At 35.0% G+C, this 12,584-nt stretch overlaps 2 protein-coding genes across 4 annotated transcripts; one reads left to right on the top strand and one right to left on the bottom strand.

The window, feature by feature from the left end:
* Nucleotides 1-4,083: 4,083 nt before the first annotated feature.
* Nucleotides 4,084-8,762, top strand: LOC111809421. 2 transcript variants are annotated; one of them, XM_023695879.1, is made up of 12 exons: nt 4,084-4,273; nt 5,249-5,290; nt 5,373-5,404; nt 5,523-5,582; nt 5,708-5,747; nt 6,321-6,499; nt 6,653-6,691; nt 6,880-6,966; nt 7,093-7,153; nt 7,712-7,836; nt 8,310-8,401; nt 8,502-8,762. In XM_023695879.1, the coding sequence occupies exons 4-12, from the start codon at nt 5,538-5,540 to the stop codon at nt 8,614-8,616; spliced, it is 783 nt and encodes a 260-aa protein (XP_023551647.1). In that variant the 5' UTR covers nt 4,084-4,273; nt 5,249-5,290; nt 5,373-5,404; nt 5,523-5,537; the 3' UTR covers nt 8,617-8,762. The 2 variants fall into 2 exon arrangements, with proteins under 2 accessions (XP_023551647.1, XP_023551646.1); XM_023695878.1 differs by lacking the exons at nt 5,249-5,290; nt 5,373-5,404.
* A 1,324-nt stretch (nt 8,763-10,086) lies between these two features.
* LOC111808782 (3-isopropylmalate dehydratase small subunit 3-like) lies at nt 10,087-12,434 on the bottom strand. 2 transcript variants are annotated; one of them, XM_023694953.1, is made up of 3 exons: nt 11,652-12,434; nt 10,292-10,369; nt 10,087-10,205 (listed from the first exon to the last, which is right to left on the bottom strand). In XM_023694953.1, the coding sequence occupies exons 1-3, from the start codon at nt 12,394-12,396 to the stop codon at nt 10,201-10,203; spliced, it is 828 nt and encodes a 275-aa protein (XP_023550721.1). In that variant the 5' UTR covers nt 12,397-12,434; the 3' UTR covers nt 10,087-10,200. The 2 variants fall into 2 exon arrangements, with proteins under 2 accessions (XP_023550721.1, XP_023550722.1); XM_023694954.1 differs by lacking the exon at nt 10,292-10,369 and having other exon boundaries at nt 10,089-10,205.
* Between the last annotated feature and the right edge of the window lie 150 nt (nt 12,435-12,584).

Below are 12,584 nucleotides of genomic sequence, written 5' to 3'. Positions count from 1 at the left end.
AAATGTTTAAATTATATTAATTTAATATTTATTAAAATTATTTGTTAAAATATTGTATTATTTTATACTTTAAAATTGTATTCTATAAAAATAGTTGTTGCACGTTTATTTTTTAAAGAAATTTTTTTTGGTTAAGAATGAGAAATAGAAATAGAATTGAAATGGAAGGTGTATATTCTCATTGATATTATAAGCTTTAAATAGAATAACCACTGATACCAACAAATAAGGAAATTATAAACTTATTAAATATTAAAAATAAAATAAAATATACTATAAATTAAATCATAAAGAAAGAATATTAGGGGAACCTTCGACTGAAAAAGAAGAGACCTAGCTACATTTAGGATATGACGATGCTTACGTTCTATGACTACGTGAGCTGAAATTCAATGCCACAAGTGAGAAAAATCATCAACAACAGTGAGAAAAAAACCCAAACTAGAATGGGTTGAAATTTTATGTGGTCCCCAAACATCACAATGTAACAGATCAAAGGCAGAATGGGTCGTTATTGAACTTCTTGGGAAAGATAACCTAGTTTGTTTTGCTAATGGGCAAATGCTACCGTTATGAGAAAGAGTAGCATTATTAAGATGCAATTGATCTGCTAGAAATTTAAAACGAGAAGAAAAAGGATGACCTAAGCGTAAATGTCATAAATCATATGACTGAGATACTTGATTTGCTGATGATTTGATTGGGATGAAGAAATATGATAGCGACCTCCGAATTGTTTACCCGAGCCAATCATCTTCCCCGCAGCTAAGTCCTGCATAACACAAGAATCAGGATAGAACGTGACATAACATTTCAAGTCATTGGTAAGTTTGCTGATAGACATTAAGTTTAAACTGAATGAAGGCACACATAAAACATTGTTTAATTTAAGGTTAGGATTAAAGGAAACATTGACAGTATGTGACACATATGTTGTCCCTCCATTAGGCAAATATATCGTAGATATGGTGGTAGCCTTTGGTTCAGTCATAACAGAAGCTTTGGATACTATATGATCTGTAGCTCCGCTATCGAGAATCCATGGATTAGAATTTGTAGAGTTAATAGATAATGCAGATACTGGAAACAAACCTGCAACATTGATGTTATTATCAGAATTACCAAAAGGACGATGATTGAGTGCAGATAAGGCTTGTACAATCTGTTGTAATTGCTCAGAAGAGAAATTTTGGATGGAATTAGGTGACTGTTCTTCTGTATTCAACTGAGAAACATCGGCCATATTTGGAGATGATTGATATCCTCGATTGTTGCGTTGATTGAATTGTACTGCCANGTGCAGATAAGGCTTGTACAATCTGTTGTAATTGCTCAGAAGAGAAATTTTGGATGGAATTAGGTGACTGTTCTTCTGTATTCAACTGAGAAACATCGGCCATATTTGGAGATGATTGATATCCTCGATTGTTGCGTTGATTGAATTGTACTGCCATTCTAGAATTATTTTTCTGTTGACATCGATCTTCTGTATGTCCCCTTCTATCACAAAATTTACAGTGAAACTTAAGAATTCGACACTCATCAATTGTATGACCACTTTTATTGCAGTGTTCACATGATTTATCCCTGACGAATTTTGAATATGTTGTTTTCTTCTGCACTGCTGATGCAATCGAGAAATTCTTAGTACGTTCAGAAGTTACCTGACGTTGCATCTCTTCTTGTACAAGTAATGAATAGGCTTGCTTCACATTAGGTAATGGAGTCATCATCAATATGTTATATCTCACCGTTTTATAAGACTCATTGAGCCCCATGAGTAGTTGCATCAACTTGTCTTCTTCGCGTTGATCAACATGTATTTGACGTTGATTACAGGTAAATGGTGTGCGGTACGCTTCCAATTCATCCCAGAGTGCTTTGAGCTTGGTGAAATATGCTGACACTGTCATGGTTCCCTGTGACATAATTGCTATCGACTTTTGTATCTGAAAAATTGCTGGAGCATTCTTTTGTGAGAATTGATCGTGAAGATCAACCCACACTTGATGAGCTGTCTTGGCGTGAATAATACCCTCAGCGATATCTGCTTCAACTGAATGAGTTAACCAAGATATTATCATACTGTTGCACTGATTCCAGAGTTCAAATTCGGTTGAATTTGCATTTTTAGACGGTTCTTCAATTGTGCCATCAATGAAGCCAATTTTCTTTTTGGCAATAAGAGCATGCATAACTGATTTACTCCAGGATCGGTAATTTGTTCCATTTAATTTGATTGGAACAAGTGAATATCCCGACTGATCAGAGTGATGAATATAATAAGGATGTGTTAAATCAACATCCGAAATTTTGAAGCTGGATTTGGCTGATTCCGCCATAGAAGAAATTTTGATATTTAAGAATATCAAGATCGGTTCTTTGATACTATGTTAAGAATGAGAAATAAAAATAGAATTGGAATCGAACGTGTGTATTCTCACTAATATTCACAAACTTTAAATAGAATACAAGCTGACAACTAATACCTACCGATAAGGAAAAAATAAATTTATTAAATATTAAAAATAAAATAAAATATACTATAAATCAAATCATAAATATATATTTCATAAATAATATATACTCAAAATATTATTTCTCAATAGATATTGATAAAAAATTTTAAAAAATATTCTCACATTTTACTTGCATAAAAATAATAATTATTATTTAATATAAAAATTAACTTTAAAAGTTTAAATTTGAGATTTGTAAAAAGTAAAATACTAAAAATTAAAACACAAATATTTTTTTATTTCAATTTAAAAAATTAATGATTAGATGATTTTCCGATATATTTATTTGAAAAATACTTTCAAACTTTCAAAAGTTAAAAAAAAAAATTAAAAAATTACACTTATCATTATTATTATTATTATTATTATATAATTGTTATTATTTTGTTTAAAATATACTTTAGTTTTTAAATTGATATAAAAATAACTTTAAATTTTTAAAAGGGTTTAAAAAATACACTCGAGTTTTCTAAATATTTATTAATACTCTTTAACCTTTTTTTATTTAAAAAATACTTTAAAAAAGTTAAAATACTCTTACCATTAGTATATACATATAACCGTTAGTACCATTTTAAAAATATTAATGAATTTTAAAAATGTTAAAAATGACAAACAAAAATGGAATTAAAAGTCTGATTTTCATTGATGTTCACAAAATTTAAATAAGATATAAGCTACCAATTAAATATATTACTAATCAAAATCTTGAAAATAAAATAAAATATACAAAATATATTACTAACCCAAATCTTGAAAATAAATAAAATATACGCGAACCAATTTCTAAAAATAAGAAAAAAAAATATGTAAAATATATATTATACAACTAAATTTATATTTTAAATCAAATTTCATAATAAAAAAATAAAATCATTTTGTTCGTTTGATTTTTTTTTAAGTTTAAAGTTATTAAAATTTTAGTAAATTTAGATATATTTATTGAGGAAATTTTGCCAAAAATTAATCTAAATATTAGATAAAAAAAAGGGTAAATACTAACCAAATACAATTATAATTGAATAAATTATTGAAATATAAAGTAAATACGGAAATTTCTAAGTAATAAAGATAGATTATCCGACCAATTACAATTTAGAGATTTTTTTAAACAAAATTAAATGAAACATTTGGCTATTTTTGAAAACTACGATCTAAATATGGATGGAATTATTTAATTATTTATTTAAAAGAGGCTGGCCAAAAGATAATGTCAACGGCTCTCGAACTAACGGCGTCGTATAGTCAGACCGAATAATTCGTCATCACGGCGCCCTATGTGCTTACGTGTCATCTAACACGTAGGAGGCTGATAGTGCGCCCAATGAAAAATAGCCACGTCATTAATTTCTCAACGTGGACTCCACCATGGAATCCCCTAATCTCAAATCTGAAATGTATCAGTTCATTGACATATAAGCCATCAGGAAACCGATAATTTACAAGATTCCACGGCCATTAATGTTTTGCAGGAAAGGCTATTTCAGTAATTTAGGTTTTCCCCAAATTTTTTCCCGAAAAGTAATTGGGAAAAAAATAAAAGAGAGGAAAAAAAGAAATTGGTCTATTTCAATTCAACTCCTTCTTGAATTTTCCGTTTCGGAATTGCTACTTGGGCGCATCAATGGTGGCATAGATTTTAGAGTGGTGCGCACTTCTGGTTCGATTTCGATCTCTGGTGATTTAGAATTGAGTGTTTCTCGAACATGGCTGCTCCGTTTTTCTCAACGCCATTTCAGCCTTACGTTTACCAGGTGATCTCTCATTCTAGATTCTTATTTTGCCTTTTGTAATTTTTAAGTTGATTCTGGATCCTGCTTGGTTTGGGGGAAATTCAGGAAGTTAATGGAAACGTTGATTGTATGTGGCGTGTTTGATCGTTCGGCATTTTTCTTTTGTGAATAAGGGTTAAACTTCCTTTCGAATCTCATCGATTTTGAATATTGGGTTTTTTTTTTTTTTTTGTCCATTCTTAGTTGTAAACGAAGGGTTTATTGATTCGTGGAGGATATTTTGTGATTCAATTAGGCAGGCGCGGACTGTTTTTGAGTTATGTTCTTACCAGCCTTGTTCCCACAGCCCAAACATTAGATGCATTGATTGAAGCACCAGACTTTGTCTGGAATGTGCAAATTGTTGAATACTTTTCCACTTCTAGATTATACACTGGTCATTAGTGTGTTGGTCTTCTAATTTTTTTTTAAAAACACACACACACACACACACATGAATTCTGAAGATGAGTTAACCGGTACGTTTCTATAATATTCAGTTACTTCAAATGTAGTTCAAGGTATATAACTCTATGACAGAGTGGGATGGGCCTTTTTAACTCTATGACAGAGGTGAGCCATTTAAGCATTTACGAACCAACATCAAATTCTTTGTACAACCAATGAGGTATAAAGCAACAATCTCTCCTAAGTTATTGGTTCATTATGTTGGATCACCATTTACCTAATCTCTACAAGTCTGTAGAGTGTATAGACTGTTGGAGTAAGTTGTTATAACCTAGGCTGTAATACCACCCATTGGCCAAATGGGTCGTCCCCCTCCAAAAGCTAGTTTTAAGAGGCAAGTCAAACATCCAACTCTTTCATGATCGATGTTGGCCTAATCCAAAAATAATGGATGTCAATTTAAGAAGGCATAAAACGAAAAGAAAAATTTTAGACATTGCCCCATGCCCATTCTTACACTAAGAATACATGTTTGTGATATGTCAACAGGCCTGAAAGGAGGTGATATGGGTTGATGACAGACCAGTAACCACTCTGAGACAGCGTAGCATTAAAATAGCCAAATAGGGAAGCACACATTAGATGCCATCCTATTTAAAGAAAAAAAAATATGAATGGCTTTGAATAAAATCTCTCCTTCTTAATGTAGATTTGGAAGATTTGGAAGGATTAACTCTCATGAAGCTTTATTGTATTGCAATCTAGTGTATAATGTTTATTACTTTTGTTTTACTAACAGTAGTTTTTTTCCTTCATGTTGTAGAGCCCACAAGATGCAATGATACCTTTTCAGATTTTGGGTGGTGAAGCCCAGGTCGTACAGGTATATAATATATTATTATTGTTATTTCGTGTCACATAGTGGCATCATGGTTAACTTTTTTCATATTTATTGTCTCTCTTGAAGTACTGTAACTCTTTATTTTCTTGTTCATCCTGCACTGGCAGATAATGCTGAAGCCACAAGAGAAGGTTATTGCAAGGCCTGGTAAGTAGTGTTAGAATGATTTTTTTTTTCTTGGATACACTCGTTTTGGTTTCTGTCTCTTTATTGAGAAACGTTATTGAGCTTTTAGAATATAGTTTCTATTTCTTATAACACTTTCTTTAGGTCAAGTTCATGTTTAACCTTTTTGGGATATCGACCTCAAATTGCCTCAAACACTTGTTTGATATGCTTTTAATTTGTACACAATGTTCTCACTATCTTGACACACTTGTATAAAAGGATTGTTTCGTAAACATAGACCCTTCTAATTTGTGAATAGTAGTTCAAGTTCTCTTTCCATAGTGTTGGTAAATAGACATTGGCATTAGGTATACAGAGCGTTTCCAATATGATGATTTTTTATGCTCTTTATCTGCTGTTTTAAATGAAATTCACTAATGTTCATATGAAACTTGCAATGATAGTCTTGACAATTTTTCTTATTTCAAAAACTTTTGTTTATGAGAATTGAGGTTTCCTTATAGTTCATCTACTTTTTCTTATGGGAAAAGGTTCTCTTGTTTCTTTGTTACTTGCTTATTGTATGTGCAACTGATACACTTATTCTTGCAGGCTCCATGTGCTTCATGTCTGGGTCTATTGAGATGGAAAATGTTTTTCTCCCCGAAAACGAAGTGGGCGTTTGGCATTGGCTATTTGGCAAGAGTGTTACTAGCATCGTTCTTCGGAATGCCGGTACAAGTGATGGATATGTTGGAATTGCTGCGCCTTCTCTTGCTAGGATCCTTCCGGTTTGTGCTGCGTTTTGTTTTCCCTTTTTTAACAAAAAATAAATAATTAAAATTAAAAAATAATCAAAAGCTTTCATCAATCGAATTTAGCTTCAATGTAGAACATTCCAATTTATCCTCAATGTCATATATGTTTCTACAATTATGTTGCAGATTGATATGGCGATGTTTGGTGGAGAGCTTCTATGCCAGGTAGAGAATATTGTTTATTTGTTATTTGCTAAATAGCTTCTCTCTGGTACTTTTCTTAATCGCTGATGGAAATAAATTAAATTTATATGTTTAAGACATTGGAATTTTAGTTACTTTAATTCAATTATTCAATCTTATTCTTCTGAGCTCCATTGCCTGATAATCTTCGCTTCATTTTTTATACGTAGCCAGATGCATTCCTTTGCTCTGTCAATGATGTGAAAGTTAACAACACAATTGATCACAGAGTACGCAATGTTGTCACAGGTGTGGAGGTATGCTGATTTATTAATCCTTATTGGCTATACTGCTCCATGTATCTCTGCTTTCTGGTATTCATTTTTGTGCTTCCTAATGTTATTTATTTTTCCTTTCTCTCGCTACTCTGGATGTTATTGTAGGGGTTTCTTAGACAGAAGTTATCAGGCCAAGGACTTGCCTTTATTCTTGGGGGTGGATCAGGTATGCACTTCTCACTTTTCATTATATTTTAGCAAATTCTCCGAGGACTGTTTGCATTCGTTATGCAATCGTGAAAACGGAAAACAAGCCTGAAGTTTCTGCTTTGAGTTTTCATGTGACCTCAACCTGTTGGCTAGAGCATCCAAAGTGTTCGATTTGTTATTATGATTTATTTCCACACTTTTAATGTGGTGAAATCACAACTGCTGACCTTGAACAGTAGCAAGTCAGATGCTAATATGTTATATTGGAATTATATTTTAATCACACTTGATGTAGATGGAATACTACTTTACGTGCTGGTGTTTGTTTTTCCTTCCGAGATTTTTGGTTCATAATTTACTAGGTATGATATATATAATGGCTTGAAGGGGGAGGGAGATCACATTATTTATATCTAAATGTTTATTTTAATCTTCAAGATGAAACGCACTTCATGCTTCAGCCTTTAGACAATTCAAAATTAGTATTTTTATTTGAAGAAAAAGCCTTCTGCTTTTAAAATAAATAATGTTAATCTATGTCTACTGATTATGAAAGTTTTTCGGGTTATGCTAGTTGTACAGAAAAATCTCGAGGTTGGTGAAGTACTAGCAGTGGATATCTCCTGCATTGTGGCTATGACCACCACCATTGATGTCCAAATTAAATACAATGGTCCTGTGAGAAGAGCAGTATTTGGAGTAAGAGTTCTTTATTTTTATGGAGTTTGCTTTCACTTTCCATGTCTAATCTTCGTTCGCCATGCCGTAATTTTGATTTCTGGATTATTATCTACACAAAAGCCGAACCGATATGGGATACACTTCGCTTGAAATAAAGTAAAAATACAAACACACACCAAGCTTTTATGTTTGATGATGATGGTAGGGCTATATTCTTCAAAATTATAGTCTCGGGGCTATTTGGGGATGTATTTGTATAGTCTTTGTTGTGGGCTTCTCTCGGGTGGATATCTCATTTGGCCTTCGTCCTCTTAGTTATTTGCAGAGAAATCATAAAAATACCAGCGCCTTCTGGTTCACAAGAAGGAAACTTAGTCCAACCATTTCGAACACTTCTCGTTCTTAAAGCTTTAACCAGACATTCTGTGTATTTATATAGAAAACATTTGTATCATCTTCTAAGAGGCCTTCTCACCATTGTTAAATTGCAGGGTGACAACTTAGTGACTGCCACATTAACAGGACCAGGCATGGTGTTCATACAGAGTTTGCCATTTCAACGACTTTCGCAGCGTATTGCGAGGTAATTACTGTCAAATTTCTGTGAAGCTATGGAAAGATGATCGGTTTCTTCTCCTTTTGCCTTGAAACTTACTGGAGAAAGTATGTTATGAATTTTGCAGGGCCGTAACATCCCCAAACATGAGGGAAAATCCAAAGTTTTTCGTTCAGCTTGCACTTTTCTTTTTTCTGGCGTATGTTGTGATTGTATCTTCAATAATCTTGACAGATGTATGATTTTAGATCTTTAAATCTCCCGGGGTGTTTAGGTAGGCTGAAATTGGGATAAGTAATACAAAGCTTTAGGGGTCTGAGTTGGATAACTTTTTCTTTCCTGTTAATTATTGGTTTTTATTTTATATATTGGAGAAGTTGTGCAGATATTTTGTGCTGAGTAAATGATATATCTCCCCAGCTTGATTTTGGGATTTGCATTGAATTTTATGTACTTGTTATCATGTGATGGATGTAAGAAGTATTTTATAAATATCATGTCTTTAATTAACTATGCTAACTTGATTTATGACATGTTTAATATTTATCAATGTTTGAACAAAATGAAACTTCTCTCTATTAATCTATTATTTTGTGTTGAGTTGATTTAACCGAAACTTGTAAATTAATGATAATGCATCGTAGCCATCCGAGTAAGGGTAAAGTGTTGAAGCAAAAACTCACACTCCCTACTAATTGAACAATTTAGTTGATCGAGCCAAGGAGATCAATCAAAGTGCATACATACAAGCTTGTTCAAACACTTCAAATATTAAAAGAAAAATAGAAACTTGAACTAATTTGGACGGACTTAGTTATTATATGAACAGTTATGTTCTCTAAGAAAGGTAGTACAAGTTAATTACGGTCTAGTTATGCTCACCTTAAATCATGTCTTTTTGGTGTTATCATTGTCAACATGATAATTGACTTCCCAAACAAGATTTTGCAGAGGTCTAAATGCAAAATTGAATTTTGTCAAGGAATTTGCATGAACTAATTTGGAGTGGACCATATCGATAATGTCCCGCTTTCACAAATAGAAATGGTAAAGGAGAGATGATGAAGACTTGAGTTACATAGCTTAACAAGGAAAGTATGATGCACACCTCGAGTTACATAGCTTAACAAGGAAAATATGATACACACCTCGAGCTATGATACACACCTCGAGTTACATAGCTTAACAAGGAAAGTATGATGCACACCTCAATAGTGATCCAAAATAAGACTAGGCTGATTTCCTTCCTAACTGTTATTCGTAAATGGATGCATCATATCACAAAACAAGACACAGATTAAACATGATATTTCAGCTATAATTGGAGAAATGGTCAACACTAGGAATCTAGATGAGGAAAAGGATGTTATTGACCCAAAACGGAGTTCAAACCTTGGCATAAGCTCATTCATACAAACCGTTCATCGACCACAAAGTGCATTAGTGATATCACAAAAAATTAACATCCCATAGCTCAAAGGACACTGATGTCAATATGGGATAGAATTCCTTGCAAATACGAGTTTTTCGTGACAATCCAGAAATGTCATGGTTCCTCATATACACATTCAATGTAATTAGTGCATAATTTGACGATTTCAATTTTCTTTATCCGATCCAATTCGTTTGTCTTCTTTCGGATCAGCCCTATGAGATTGAGAAGGGCTTCCGATTCTGTATGATAACAAAACGAGCATTCGCTGGACGACCAAAGATTTAAGTAGGAGCTCGAATTCTAAAATAACTATCTGCATTATATGAGCCACAAGTTGATCAAAGAACCAGCATACCTCTCATATCGTTCATGATCATGACCTAGAGGACTATTAGCCTGAACCAGAAAGCTCAATCTCAGAGACTCTAGTTGCCAAAGAGCAAAATGATTCAATATTACGAGCCCCATCAATCAAAAAATACCTAATGCAGAGTAAAAGTGGTGGCTACATTCCCTTGCCAAGCCATAACTCATAACTAGTTTGAGCATCTTAAAATCACCTTCCCCATGCACAAGTAACCTCAGACTAAAGTCAAATTACTAGCTCCGGAGGCTTACCTCAATCACTCGACTATTAGGCCACAAGAACTAGAACTGATTAGTGCCAAAATTTAACTACAAGACTTCATTTACATCGAAATCACATAAAAATCAGAAGTGAGAGTGAACACTAAACCATCTACAACCAGCAAAAAGGTGTAAAAATCCCTCTAAGCGCTCTCCAATATTACGAATGTGAACACATAATCGATATTGCTTAAAAGTGGAGCAGGCCTTAAATATACAAGTACAGTATCTTACCGAGACTACGTGGGTGCTTTAAGCCGAAAATAGACAATATCTTTCTATTGTGCGGTGTACCCGTCACCAACCAACCAATCAACCAGAACTCCCACGGTGAGATCCCACATCGGTTGGAGAAGAGAATGAAACATTCTTTATAAGGGTGTGGAAACCTCTACCTAGCAAACGTGTTTTAAAAACCTTGAGGGAAAGCCCAAAGAGGAAAATATCTACTAGCGGTAGGCTTAGGCTGTTACAAATCGTATCAGAGCCAGCTAGGAGGTTGAACCCTAAAGGGGAGTGGACACGAGGCGGCGTACCAGCAAGGACGCTGACCTCGAAGGGGAGTGGACTTGGGGGGTCCCACATCAATTGGACAAGGCAACAAGTGTCAGTGAGGATGCTAGACCCTAAAGGGGGTGGATAGTGAGATCCTACATTAGTTAGGAAGGTGAATGAAACATTCTTTATACGGGTGTGGAAACCTCTCCCTAACAAACACATTTTAAAACCCTTGAGGGAAAACTCAACCCTTGAGGGAAAACTCAGGAGGGAAAGCCCAAAAAAAGGACAATATCTGCTAGCGGTGGGGGCTTGGGCGGTTACACCCACTACGACAGGAATAAATACGACAGGAATAAAATCCCCAAGTTGTCCATAAATTAGCAGGAGATCAGAACTTTGGCAGAAGCAAATACTGAAACATATAACATCTCAAAATCAAACTTTCCAAAACATGTAATAAACGTTGACACAATGCCTCCTCCTAAAGAAGCTAAGCTAACAACACAAGACTCATTTCAGACTTCAATTCTAAGAGCAATCATTTTTGCTTCCTAAATTCAGTCCGAATTGTTGATTCATTATTGTTATCAAAGACAGACAGTTCTACAGAATTCTAAGCTCAGTAGCAAGCAAAGAAATAACTCTAACAAACAAACAAGAAACGATCACTACAATCTTAAATTGAACTTCACTGCGCATGGCTTGGAATCATACCAGTCTTCCTTGCATATGCGAAGATCCCTCCAGCCTGGATGACAGGACCCGCATCCCCAATAGGCTTGAGCTTGTATTCTTTCCCCGTCGTGTGGTTGATCAAGCAGCCATCTGCGAGCTCGATAGTCACCACATCGCCAGTCTTACATTCATCGCAGACCCTAATTTCCGATTCCAAAGGATAAATCTCTCCAGTCGCTACCGAGTTTCTGAAGAATATACGCGCATACGATTCAGCAACCACAGCCACCGCACCGGATGCTCCCAACGCAACCGGTGCATGCTCCCGTGAAGAACCGCAACCGAAGTTGTCACCGGCAATTATGATACTATATTTGGTCTTCATCTCGTTAGATTCCACGAAGCGTGTGGAATAAGAGGAAGGAAGGCCAACTAGGGCGTGAGATCCGAGCTTCTCGTACTCGCTGGGATTCGAGGGGACCAAGGTTAAGTACTCAGCCGGGATAATCTGATCGGTGTCGATGTTGTCTCCGACGACATAGCAGAAGCCGTGAAATACGGTGCTTGAAGAAGCGGCGGAGGACGGTGTAGCGGTTGCTCGAGGGAGAATACTTGCAGCACGTGACGGCGCGTGGGAGACAGTGGTGGAGAGATCATTGAGGAAATTGGAATAGAAAGTGGGAAATTTGATGGTTCGAGGAGGTGAGAGATGGGAAATGGAGGGAGACGATCGGGGAGTGGAAGTGGCGAAAGTGCTTACAGACACAGAGGGTGCAGTCGTCATGGTTGTTGCTGGGCGAGAAAAGGTGAGATCAAATGGGGACTCCTCACAAAATGCTTTGATAACTATATAGATTTTTGAAGCACTCCACCCCTGAACAAAACCTAATATTTTTCCTTGTCCTACCTGGACTAAATTGTTACATACTAAAGTTTAAGCACTAAATTGTTACTCTCATAAAAAAAAATTCT

Source organism: Cucurbita pepo, chromosome LG13 (genome assembly GCF_002806865.2).
Source record: "Cucurbita pepo subsp. pepo cultivar mu-cu-16 chromosome LG13, ASM280686v2, whole genome shotgun sequence".
In the NCBI taxonomy this organism is placed as follows: Eukaryota; Viridiplantae; Streptophyta; class Magnoliopsida; order Cucurbitales; family Cucurbitaceae; genus Cucurbita; species Cucurbita pepo.
Note: the sequence above shows the minus strand (reverse complement) of the source record. Positions and strands in the feature narration are given on the sequence as shown.